The following is a 12,877-nucleotide window of genomic DNA, read 5'->3' as shown; positions in this document are numbered from 1 at the left end:
TATCTTATTGTACGTTTTCTGAAATTTTCTATCTCAATATCACAAAATAGGCTGCAAGTTTTTTTCTGCTACACAAGAGAGTTGAATCATATTTTTTTAATCTGTAGCTTTACCGTCCTACTGGAATTGTAACAGGTTATAAAACCTTCAGACATATCCATGATCCAGCGTGGCGGAAACGAGACCAGAAGAGAGTGTCAAGGCAAAAGCAGGTATTGAATGTAGTCCCTCTATTAGTACCAGCGGGTATGAGTGGGGTATAAATGCTGTCACCATTAGGTCCCAGTAGAGAATATCCTGCACCCAGCACATCAAAGAGGTCAGAGGGAAGGATACACTGCAGCCATCAGTACTAATGGATCCAAGTAAGAGATGCACTACACTGTGTTAGCTATAGCTCAGTTGGTAGCACTGTCGCCTCCAAGTCACAAGGTTGTGGGTTCAAGTCACAAAGTTGTGGGTTCAAGTCCCAATCCAGGGCTTGAACACAAAAATGAAAACTCAACAATCCAGTGCAGTACGGAGAGAAAAGCAGAATACTGCGGATGCTGGAAAGGGATTGAAATGGGCTAAAAGGTGGAGATAAAATGACAGATTTAAAAATAGGTGGGAAAAGAAAAATATATTTTAAAAAGTACTGAGAGTGTGCTGCACTGTTGTAGGTGCCAACTTTTGGATGAGATATTAAATCAAAGCCCCATCTGCCTGCAAGGATGGATATGAAAGATTCCATGGCACTATTTCATAGTAGAGCAGGAGAGTTATCCCTGGTGTCCTTGCCATTATTTATCTCTGTCAACATCACAAAAGAACAGATATCTGGTCATTTTCACGTTGCTGCTTGTGAAATTTTGCTTTGTGCAAATTGGCTGCTATGTTTCCTACATTACAACAGTGACTACACTTCAAAAAGTATTTCATTAGTTGTAAGGTGCTTTGAGACATCCGCTGGTCATAAAAAGCATTATATGGCCCAAATCTTCCAGTCAGTGTCAATGCTGAGCACATTGACGCTGCCTGTTGTGGTCACTTTGACAAACGGACCACAGGAGTCTCAGGTACAGGTCACGATCATTTATTTGAGCAATTGCAAGGAGAACCATCTCAATACAGCTTGAGACAGTACTCTGCTAAACTACAAGTATTCAACATATTTATACATTATTGGTCACGTACAAGAACAGTTTCCAGATTCTGATCTCGTCAACATGTAGGTTTACATTACAAGACATCTCTGGTAACAAGTACATCCCTATTTGTTTTCACCCAGGCAGAGACCTTACCATCTGTTCTTCCCCTATCAGTTGAAGAGCACACTTAATCTTAGTTGCTATTGCCATCCTCTGACTACAGTCCGGCTCCAAGGCCTTTCTGTTGTTTGCAGGCCCTAAGGCTGTGCAAGGTTCATCTGGTAACCTTTAACTGTCAATGTGCTTGGAGTTTTTAAGTAATTTATTCCCTTTCAATAAGTTCTTACTGTACCCCTTAATTCCCCCTAATAATTACTGTATCCCGTTATTTACCCCTAACACTGCCCAAGAAAATTTCAGTGACCCAATCCTTTTGCAATTCTTCATCCGGGCCTTCCAGCTGAAGCCTGGAAGGGATATCATTGGACCTAAGAAAAGACAAAGGCGGGAAACACCCCCTTTTCACAATAATAGCCACCATATTCAGGTTTTTAAAGGATCTGAGCCTTTCAGTAAGTCAGTGGGTGAGGTGGGTGTGATGGGTGGGCGAGTGGATAATCTATTTGTCAGGAGTGTAGTTGGGTGGTCGAGCAGGTAGTTGGGGAGGTGTAGTAGCAGGGGGAGGTGGTAGTCAGGTGGTCGGGGGGTGGTGGTGGGGGAAGTTGATTGTGGGGCCAGTTGTGATGCTCAGTTGAGTTATGCCAATTCATCACTGAATTAGTCCAGATATTAACCAGCGTAACATTTCCCGGTATGTATCCAGGTAAATCCCACATATCGGGCCCAAGTCTCTGACACCAAGCTCAGTGTGGGAGCCTTTCAGGGAGGATCTTGGGCAGCAGAAATCATCCCATTGGAAGTTTAAACTTCCCAGAGAATTTCAGCGCATGTGTGTGCTTCAGGACTTCTTTGGGGTCCTGACGTGCTTCTCTCAACTTATGTCCAATCTCTGATGATTCGGATACTGGAAATTTTGGGCCTAACTATATAAATTCAAGTCTTTCTTTCTTTATCGACACTGGTAGTTTGAGTGGGAAAGCAATCATCAGTATGGGTAGGTCCAAGTGGGAAATATATTGCAGTTATCTATAATTGTTATTCTGACTGAGGGGTCTGGTGCAATCACTTGTACCAGTGTATCCAATTGGCATAACACTGTGGGCTATGCAGGAGATACACAGCGATCATTAGGAAGAGGGGCCCTACTGCGAATGCAATAGTGCATGTGAGAAAGGAAAGTGGTCATTGGTGTCAGAGGGTGTGTGTGATGGAAGTCGGCTGAAGTTAACAGTGAGCCTGAGGGGAAGGAATGCTGAGGTAATTAGTGCCAGAGGTTGAGAGTGCACTGTAATCAATATCATTGGGTTTTGAGCAAGGACTAATGTTATACTTTTTGATCAGAGTTAATGCAATTTATTTGGCTAAAGCTTGAACAAAAAAGGGCTGCTTAAAACTGCTAAATCCTAAACCTTACTGCAATTAATAAAGTTTCACTGTTCTTGGAGGATCTGTACAGGATGCAGTAGTACTATGTGACCTCTTTACTGTTCTAATGTATTATTGCCTGTGATGCACACAAGTTGATTAGAGTTCTAGCTTTTATTGTCATTTTTAACCTTTCCTTTGATCTACTGTGGCTCATAGGTCAGGAAAGCAAGTCTTTCCTAATGTCTTTACTAATTATAGAGATGTGTGACAGCTATCCAAGGCAATTTTTACCTCTTCTTACCTGTGGGGTGGTTGGTCTGCTCACTGGCACAGTTCAGATTAGGAATTAGGAAGTTGCCATTTGCAAAATTACAGATGTTCATGTCCATTACTTCACTCCTCTGGTTCTCAACTAAAAATAATTCCCCCTGTTAAGAGTTCCTGATATGATGCATTTTGTTTTTGAATCCCTCTTCGACAAACCATATAAAACAGCCATATGGACTAAAAGGCCCCAAGTTCAAACTGGTTTGGGGGAGGGTGGGGTGGTGGATGGGGGGGAAGAGGGTAGGGGAAAAAAATCAGCCATGGTTCCCTCCTAATCACGATTCATGACTTTTGCTAGAAAGTGCAAATATGGACTTCAGCTAAGGCTAGCATCAGCCTGATGATGTGATGCCACCAACTGATGAAGAGCATGAGGTGACTCATTGACTTGACTCACACGTAAAGAATGGCCACTTGGGTGAAGTACTGAAAGGCTGCTGATGCCCACTGGACAATCTAGCAATGCTTTCAGGACAAGAAAGAAAGAAATCTGGTTGTTGGGGGGGTGGGGGGTAGGGGGAGCCTGGAGCCTTTAGATAATTGAGACCTCTTCTCTATCCTTTTACCATTGTGTAAAAAGCAGAAAGCAATAACAGCTGAACAGGTGAGTTGGGTTGATTTATTATCTATTAGTGTAAATTAATGGGAATTAGTATTACTAAAGTGAGATTCAATAATACCTGATTTTGTCCTCAGTTCTTCCAGACACATGATAGAGGGCTAAATCTACTGATATATGTCCCTGTTTCCTCTCCTTTATTTACAGGAGCAGTTTAAGATTGACAAAGAAGGTGGTTTAAAGAACTTGAAATATAGTGTTGGGACCAGAACAGAGCTGACAATTGAAGGGGTACACTGCATCATCATCAACGTCCTACTGGAATGTGACCTGAATGAAACTCCTTGGTGTGTCATAAGCTGACTGGACAAAAGACTGACATGGTATTGGCGATACAGTAAATGGGCCTATCACTGTGTGGTTTTGGGCTCCTGTTCCAACCAGTGATGTCCTTAACATGGAATCAGGTGCTGAAGTAGTGCAGTATTAGACAGAGGCAGAAGTGGAATTTCTCTTCTGCTGGCTGATCAATATGGTTATACAGTTTTTTGCAGTGTTTGACAAGGCATTGCAAGAAATCTTCAAAGTAATATGCTACTCACAGGAAGCTGCTCATAAATATACAAAATCCAAGCAGTTTATTTTTTTGTTTAGAATGTTTTTATCATACAAAACTCTTTCAAACCTTCGTTTTATTATTGAGAACAAAACACTGCAGGTGGCCTCCTGATGGACTGTACCACACTGCTCAATGGCGAAGCAGAGGCCTTCTACCAGTACAACAATGTAGTCTGGAGCCCATCTGTGAATGATCACTAGAGTAACTAAGAGCATTGCCAGTTAAAGGGACTTTTTACCTGAATTAAGTGACAACCCAGGAACTGGTTGATGTGTAACCTTTTGCCTTCAGAATAAACAGTAAAACCACCAACTTCAATAGGGTGATTTGGAACCTAAAGGTGGCCCTTTTGATTCGTAGAGTGATGGGACAATTGTTTACAAAGAAATGGATACTTATGCCACCATTTTGACTTAGTTCCTTTTGTTGGTGAGCATAGTTGTTACATGAAGATAAGCAGCCAGCTTACTCTTGTCTACAAGGGCACTTGGTAATGCTATTACTGATTTTGAAACTCAGCCGAGGTGAATGTTCCAGGGATAACTGTCTCTGCAGTTAGAAGATACATTCCAAACCAAGTGTAGAGAATGGAAATTATTTTATAGTGAAGGAAAAGGGCACCTTAGGCTAATATAAGGCAATATGCTTTGCATTTTTACTGCTGATTCACTGTGACGCCTGAAAAAACCTCTGTTTACTTGAGGTTATTATTAAAATAACAGGTTGGATAACTCCACAGCTCTAACCTTTAGGGCTTGCTATCTTGATTCTTTCCCAGCAAAAGCTCCAATGAGAAGCAGCAGAGCTGAAAGTGTTTCTCTTGAGTGTTCTGCCATCTGGTGGAAAATTTGCAATATTGTAACAGTAAAGTATTAAATAGGTGGGCTTTCTGGACCAGGTGATTTATTTTCTACACCTCAGCCATCAGTGACTTTTTTCCCCTATTTTGAAGCTGTATTGTACATCAGAATTTTTCAGTTTCTGGACATTCTTTGGAAGTGTCTTTTTTAAGTTTGTACACATCTCTCAAAAATCAAAGCTTCCTGATATGATGAAGTATGAAATGAATTGTAAGCAGTGGCCAAGACCCTTTTATGATGAGGCAAAGAAAGGAATTGTAACAGATTCACATGAAGAGAATAACAAAGTGAAACAAATATAAATATTGCCTGGTTTCTTTTTGTAATCTTGAAGCATTTGGACTCATTGAAGTAGAAAAAATGTCAATGGCACAAAGTTGCACGTTCCTTTTTATGTACTCTACAAAAGGGTTCTTTACCAGGTACTTCATGTTAATGGCTGTTGAAGGACTACAGCAGCAAGCTAAGGCAATGTTGCTGCTGGTTTGGTATTTGTGAATGAAATGGAAGGGAAGAATTGTAAGTGAATCTGAAATTGGAAAGACCTTTTTTGAAAATTTCCAATTTGTTTTAGTGTCTATTATGCTTTGCTATATAGGTCCATGAGAAAAAGGATGTAATGAGTTCAGTATTAGTGAGTAGAAACTGCCATTTCAGTGCATTTCTTTATTATATTTATGAATTTTACAGATTACTATCGTAGAAATAAATTAATTTTACCAATTGTGTTGTGCTGTACTCTAAATATATAGGTTTACTTTTAAAAACACGTGCTGCTTGATGATGGAACTCAAGTGTTCAGTAGTTTTGTAATTCTGTTTTTTTTCCCCAGAGTTTTTTGTGTGCAGAGGGAATGGTAGAGTCCTCTCTGTGATAGAGACAAAGTGGCATAGGAAACCAGAATGCTCTGTGGGTAAAGGTACTGCTGTACCTGAGATTTAAAAGTGGGTGCAGAATTTGAACGTGTTGGGAAGGTTAAAATTGGGTTTGAAACATTTTTGCAAAAGGCTTATATTGTGTATAAAGTCACTGAAGTGGCTGAAAAGTCACCAGTACTTGGGCAAACATACCCAGAGAACGTTTTCCTGCAGTTCTCATAACACATTATTATCTTGACCACTTGAGTTCTCTTCCTGAACATCTCTGCCATGTCATCATCTTCCCTACCTTCAAAAACCTCCCTTTCAATCACTTCCCAATCTCTAGTCTCCCTTTCCTGTCAAATTTCTTGACTATCTCATCGATTTGAAGCTACATGCTCATCTCTCCCGGAACGTCTTATTCGAAGCCCTTCAGCCTGCAATTCATCCTGCCCACAGCAAAAATAAGTCAGAACAAACTCATCACAAACCCTCTATAACTGTTGCGTTTCATCCCTTCCTAACTCTACAGCATTTGATACAGTTGATCAAAGTATCAATTTCCTCCATGGTCTTCATCATTAGGACTGACCTTACATGGTTCTCCTGTTGCCTGCCCTGATGTAGCTTCAGTAATGACTCCTGCAACTCCTGTATATTCACCTCTTTAGTGTCTCAAGAATCTATCCTCTGTCCCGCTTTTTACTCATTTACATGCTTCCTCTTGGTGACAGCAAACATAGTCATAGGGTCAGCTTCCATTTGTACGATGACGATACTCTATTTTCTTCAATTCTTCCATTTTCGTCAATGCCATAATCATCTCCATTGCATTGTAGATGAACCATGATTTCCTATAATTAAACATTGAAAAGACTGTTATTTCCTAGCCTTGCTAAAAATGTACAGTCTTGCTATTGATTTAATTTCCTTCCCTAATAGCTTTCTCAGGCTTAATGAGTTTGTATCTAGCTTCTGCATTCTCCTTCACTCAGAGTGAGCTTCCAACCACATGTTCTATCCATATTAAGGTTACTTAATGTCACTTTTTCAACTTTGCTCAGTTATCTCCTTGCCTTAAGGCCCTGGCGCTGAAACCCTTATACACATCATTGTCACTTCTAGGTTCAACTTTTCCAATGCCGTCTTTTAATAACTTCCTCCCTCCAAATATTCCAAATCATCCATAATTGCATCCTGTTCTGTATGAGCTCCCATTTAATTGTTCTTACTGACCCACAATGGCTCATCATTCCCAAACAGATTGAATTTAAAATATTCCTTCAATACCTCACACCACCCAAACTCTGCACCATTATCCAGCCTCGGATCTCTATATATTTCCTTTACTCCCCCGATTCTGGTCTCATGTATTGCCTCTACCCTCCACTATTTTCCACCTCCAGTAGTGTAGCTTTGAACCATCTTGCCTCCGTTTTTTGGACTCAGTCACAAATCCCTCTTGCTCTCTACCTCCCTCCCACCATTAAAATTCTTCTCTAAACACAGCTTTTTGACCATGCTGTCCAGTCACCTGGTAGAACTCACCTGTAAAGGCTCAGTAGCAACTCCTTTTCTCTTTTGTGAAGCACTTCTGTCATTTTTATACATACCTGTAAATGGCTAAGGACTTTTCTACTTGACTTTTTTGTCCTTTCCTGAACCTCTTCCTTTTTCCCTTCTTCTTTCCCCCAGCTTGTTGTCCAGTAGTTATCCTTTACCGAATAAGGTGTTCAGACATATTTTCTGCATAATGAGTGGAATAGAAATGTGAGCTATGCAGATTACTGCAAGTGATACATAATCCCAGTTCAACTTTCTGTCTACATTAATACAAAAGCAAAATACTGCGGATGCTGGAAGTCTGAAATAAAAACATAAAATGCTGGAAAAATGGGTCAGGCAGCATTTGTGAAGAGAAATAGAGTTAATGTTTCAGGTCGAAGACCTTTCAGCAGAACTCCATATACATGTCCTATCTCGTTGGCCTGGAAGTTGTATACATGGAGTATCACAAATGCTTTATACAGTGGTTTCTTTTATGTATGTAGATTTTATTTTAGTATGCTGCAATGTTTTAATGGGCAAATGTACCACATGGTGTGATACTAAGATATAGAGATGACTTAATCCCCATTTTGTCACAAAATCATGAGCAATCTTGAGTGTGCATATAGCCACACTAACAACCAATTTAACATAATCGAGTTATAATGTCGAGCTCATAATGTGGCACAATTACGGGTGCGAGAGGTGGCATACTTTCATATGCAGAGACCCATTCTCTGCAAACAAAAGGAATCCGTTCAATCCTTATGCCTTTTTTGAATTATCTGGATGCCTGGGGAGCCTAGAGTTCCCTGTTCCTTTCACCTTGGCCAATCAGAGTTAACTCGCCAACCAATCAGCATCCCTTTTCTCTTGAAGTATAAATTGTTGTGATTGTTTGAAATTTGGCATTCTTGCATTTTGCCCTGATGAGGAGGTGTCAGCTGTGTCCATAGCACCCTCGCCTTTGAATCAGAGGGTTGTGGGTTCATGCCCCACTCCCGGAAACCAAGAACTGTGATTGTACTCAAAAGAGTTGCCCTGATGAGTGCAAGATGAAAAGCTTCAGCAACATGTCTCTCTTTTCAGCAACATAATTTTTGTTCCATCTGGGTATTCATTTTAGTGAGGATCTGTAATGCAGCCCAGGACTGTTATAATGGGGCATGGCTAAGATTCCTTGGGTTTTGCAGACCCACATAAACTGTATAACACCAATCACACTTCCACTTTCGTTGTTACAAAACATATGGCCCGTAACTTTTGAGCTTCCTAGTGTCGGATTTGGGTGTTACCCCAAAGATGCGCTCTGGAATTCCTATGGGAACTTCCCAGGTAAGGGTTTGTACGGCAATTGCCCAGAAGTGCAATTGGACAATTGCACTGCGCTGTGAACCGCCCGAAAATGCAGTTTAAATTGCAAACTTTGGATGGTTCCGCCAGGGTTATAACAATAGTTACTCAGAAAAGGTTAGAAGAATTAAAAGCTCTTCTAACTTCTGGGTAACTATTGTAAAGACTCAGACCTGACGGGACTAACCCCCCCCCCCACCCCCCCACCCACAGTGCTCCACTGAACCACCCCTGACCTCCAACACCCCCCACCCTCAGACCTCGGACCGCCCTCCCCAACCCCCACAGACTTCTGACCACCCGTCACCTCCACCCAGATCTTTCACTGACCTCTGCCCCTGAACTGCCGGCCCCTCCTCCCCATGGACTTCCAACCTCCCCACAACCTTTAGGCCCTCCATGAACACAGCTGTCGCCCCCCCCCCCCACCCCCGTACCTACAACCCTGTTGCTTCATAGCCCTTCCCCCCAGATCTTGGACCCCACCCCTACGACCCCCAGACCTCTGAGCAGCCCCATGACCCCCTTGGACTCCTCCCCCACAAGCCCTCCGGATATCCGACCCCTCTGCTCCATAATGCCCCCCTCCACCCCCAATCCCCCCCAGTTCTTTGGACGCCCCTCCCCCCCCACCCCCTCACAATGAGCTTCCGACCCCCCCCCACCTCCCAAACTGGACCTCCGACTGAACACCCCACCACTCCTCCAGACCTCTGGCCCACCACCCCGGATGCCCCCTAGCCCCAAAATTCTATCCACTTACAATCCCCTTGGCCTGTCAAACTTTAGCGGCAGCAAATGATGTAAAAGAAGGGGCATGACTTCATTGAATCCACTGGAGCTAGACTTCACTGGAGCCTGTGAGGAGTCTTTCGATGCAAGCCCCAAGTAGCACCAGCAAACGGAAGTGTCAATGTAATTTTCAAGGCCAGGTAAGGAGGTATTTCCTCTAATTCCTGCAGGCCAGCGTTTTCCGATGCTAGTCGGAAGTTACGGCCCAGGGTCTTATAGCTGTTGTTCAGTTGTGCTCCCTTTTACCTCCTCTGGAAATATGGAATTTGGTTACAATGCATTGTGGATTGGAGTTTCTGACAGGCCAGAAGATATTACAGTGTTTACTTATTGGGAGCTAATGCTTCCTTGTTTCTAAGAAAGATGTGGTTTTGCATCTTATCAGCAGTTGACTGTTGTGCAAGTTTGCAGTCAGCAAGCCCTTTTTGAGATACAGCTGACAAACCCAATAATGCAAATTAACTGACCTTGATAATTCCTCAGGATAGGTATTGGGCCGCAACATTGCTGTTTTCAGAGAAGATACTGTAGTGTGCATTTCACAACAAGAAAATGTCTCGTGGCACTCCAATAGTCATGTTGTGCAATCTTGATGTGCTAACTGACCTCAATCTTAGTTTCTTTCCAATTTCTGAGCTGTAAGATTGCTTCTTAACCATCAAAACCTTTCCCGCTCCCTGTGAAACTTAAAATTATTATGGTTTAATTTCCATCCTGCTCAACTGCTAGATTCCATGCCTGCTCCAGAAAAAACACTTTGGTCGTCATCCACACTCCCATCTGCACCGCTGTCCTTGCCAAGTTCCACTAGCTCTCCAGATAATTGAATTCAGTCCCATCCCTCAGTGGCAGGGGCCTTTCGGCCTCAACCAATCAGTGACTTCCTCTGCCCTCTTGCATGCACATTCCAGTCTTCCAACACTAATTTATTCCTTGTTCCATGCTATAGCTGATCCACCAACAATGCCATTCCTTCAGCCAGTAGCCTCAAGCAGCTCTGCCTTTTCAGCCCCTTCCTTGCCTTTAGCAGCCTCCTGAAGCCCCTACCCTTCACCAATGCATTTCGCTTCTGCCTAGTGTCAACTCCTGTGCTGCCCTGTAAAGTGCTCTGCATGTGAGGAGCGCTATACAAATGAAATTTTTTTTACTTCTAGGACTTGTTTAATTGGAGCCTCAAACCCTGATCAATCAGAGTTCTTTTACCAGCCAGCGGAGTCTTCCATGTCCTTAAAATAGAAAACCACTCTGCGCTGTTTAGAACACAAGAATTAGGAGCAGGAGCGGTGTTGACCCTGCTCTGTAATTCAATATGATCATAGCTGATCTTGGGCTTCAACTCCACTTTCCTACTCGTTCCCCATATCCCTTGATTCCTTGAGAGGCCAAAAATCTGTCTATCCCAACCTTAAATTTGGTCAACAATGGAGCATCCACAATCCTCTGGGGTTGAGAATTCCAAAGATTCACAACTCTGAAGTAATTTGTCCTCAGTCCTAAATGATTGGCCCCTTATCCTGAGACTATGGCCCCGTGTTTTAGATTCCTTGACCAGGGGAAACAATATCTGTGTCTACCCTATCAAACCCCTTCAAATCTTGTATTTTCATTGAGATCACCCCTCATTCTTCTAAACTCCAGAGAATAAAGGCTTAGTTTACTCAGCGACTCATCGTAAGACAACCTTCTCCGCTGTATCACCTCCTCCGCTGTATATCCTTAAATATGGAGAACAAAACTGCATACAGTATTCCAGATGTGGTTTTACCAAAGTCCTATACAATTGTAGCAAGACTTATTTATTCCTGTCCTCCAATCCGCTTGCAATAAAGGCCAACATTCTACTTCTTAATTGCTTGCTGCACCTGCATGCTAACTTTCTGTATTCTTTGTACAAGCACACCCAAGTTTTTTTGAACATTAACATTTACAAGTTTTACATCTTTTAGGCCTCTGTCCAACCTCCAATATTGTTAACACTGTACACTGCAATAGTGTACAAACTAGCAGACACCTGCAAAACATTTGCAGTCATATTGGTATCTTTATGGCAACAATACTTCTTTAAATACAGAATTTCCAATTATTCCTTCACCAAAGACTTTAACAGAATCAAAACTTCTCACTCTGGAAAAAGCCATATAAAACTGTCCATGTGTAAAAACAAGCGTAGGAATTATTAGGACGCAGCCGATGGTAAAGGCTGAGTTCAAATCCCAGAGGGAAACTTGAAATAACTGTCATAACCTATTTTTGCAATTTGTATGTTTTGCGAATTCAGAAATAATAAGACCACTGAGTCTTAAGAGGTTTCTTATAAAACTAAATTAAAAATTTATTAATACAAGATTGTAAACACATACATACGTCTACAAAATTACTACTTTAATAACTACAAAAATCCCCTCATTAACCTGACTCTCAGTTACACCTCCGTTAAGGCAGAAGTAATTCTTACAGATTTAAACAGACACCTGGCAAAGCACACCCTGGACAGTTGCATTCAAAATGAGCTTCTTTCAGCTCTGGGTCCTTGCAGACAGACTTGAGGCTTAACAGGCTGGAGTCTTCTCACACTTGTTGGATCTTAAAATGCCTCTACCTTACACACTTTCTCCTTTATACATTTTTTCTCTTTGAATGTAAATTTTCCATTGCATCACTAGGTTTTTAATTTTACCTCTTCTAACAATAACATCCTTTCATTCCACCAATTTTATTAGTAACTGAAAAAAAATAAACGCATTGCTTGGTGCCTTCTAGCTAGGTGCAAGATTTCACCCATTCTTTTGAATAGTTTATTTAAAAATACAAATTGCCTCCGTGATACCTATGTTTCTAAACTCCATATTTATCTAATTACCATTTCAAACCACCTACTTTATATACATCAAAGCCTCTTGACCAGCTGGCTTTAATCCAATTAAGAGACACACATAGACAGAGACACCACTAAGTGCTATTTTTAAAAAATAATTTCCAATAGCATTATAGACAATCTCTTCATGACAGGAATACAAGTACAAATTTTGTCAAGAGTCTGATTTTGTGACTTGTTTATAGTCATAGAATATGAAAGTCTAATTGGGAACTGTTTTCTACTGAGCTGAAAAGTCAGGTTTACATCTGATAAATGAACTTTTTTCCTTGAAATCTGGCTGTTATAATTTCAGCAAATATCATTGCAGAAAACAGCTTCCCAGATGCCAATTTTATCCCATGACAAAGTACTTATTTAGGTATCAAGTTTTGTAGCAACATTATAATTGCTTCTACGTTGAGTCTATATAGGGCCTGAACTTCCTCAGAGTGGCAATCAGAGTCGGATTGCCACTCCGCTCCTA

General features: G+C 41.5%; 1 protein-coding gene across 3 annotated transcripts in view; it reads left to right on the top strand.

The window, feature by feature from the left end:
* b4galt7 (xylosylprotein beta 1,4-galactosyltransferase, polypeptide 7 (galactosyltransferase I)) overlaps positions 1 to 5,707 on the top strand; it is a 32,872-nt gene extending 27,165 nt beyond the window's left edge. For all 3 annotated transcript variants that reach the window (XM_078550647.1, XM_078550646.1, XM_078550648.1), the window contains 2 exons: positions 108 to 212; positions 3,712 to 5,707. In XM_078550647.1, the coding sequence (XP_078406773.1) occupies positions 108 to 212; positions 3,712 to 3,867 (261 nt within the window). In that variant the 3' untranslated portion in view covers positions 3,868 to 5,707. The remainder of the gene's footprint in view (positions 1 to 107; positions 213 to 3,711) is intronic.
* Positions 5,708 to 12,877: the final 7,170 nt, after the last annotated feature.

The sequence above is a fragment of the Cetorhinus maximus genome, chromosome 10 (genome assembly GCF_964194155.1).
Source record: "Cetorhinus maximus chromosome 10, sCetMax3.hap1.1, whole genome shotgun sequence".
Lineage (NCBI taxonomy): Eukaryota > Metazoa > Chordata > Chondrichthyes > Lamniformes > Cetorhinidae > Cetorhinus > Cetorhinus maximus.
This window is presented reverse-complemented; position numbering and strand designations above follow the sequence as displayed.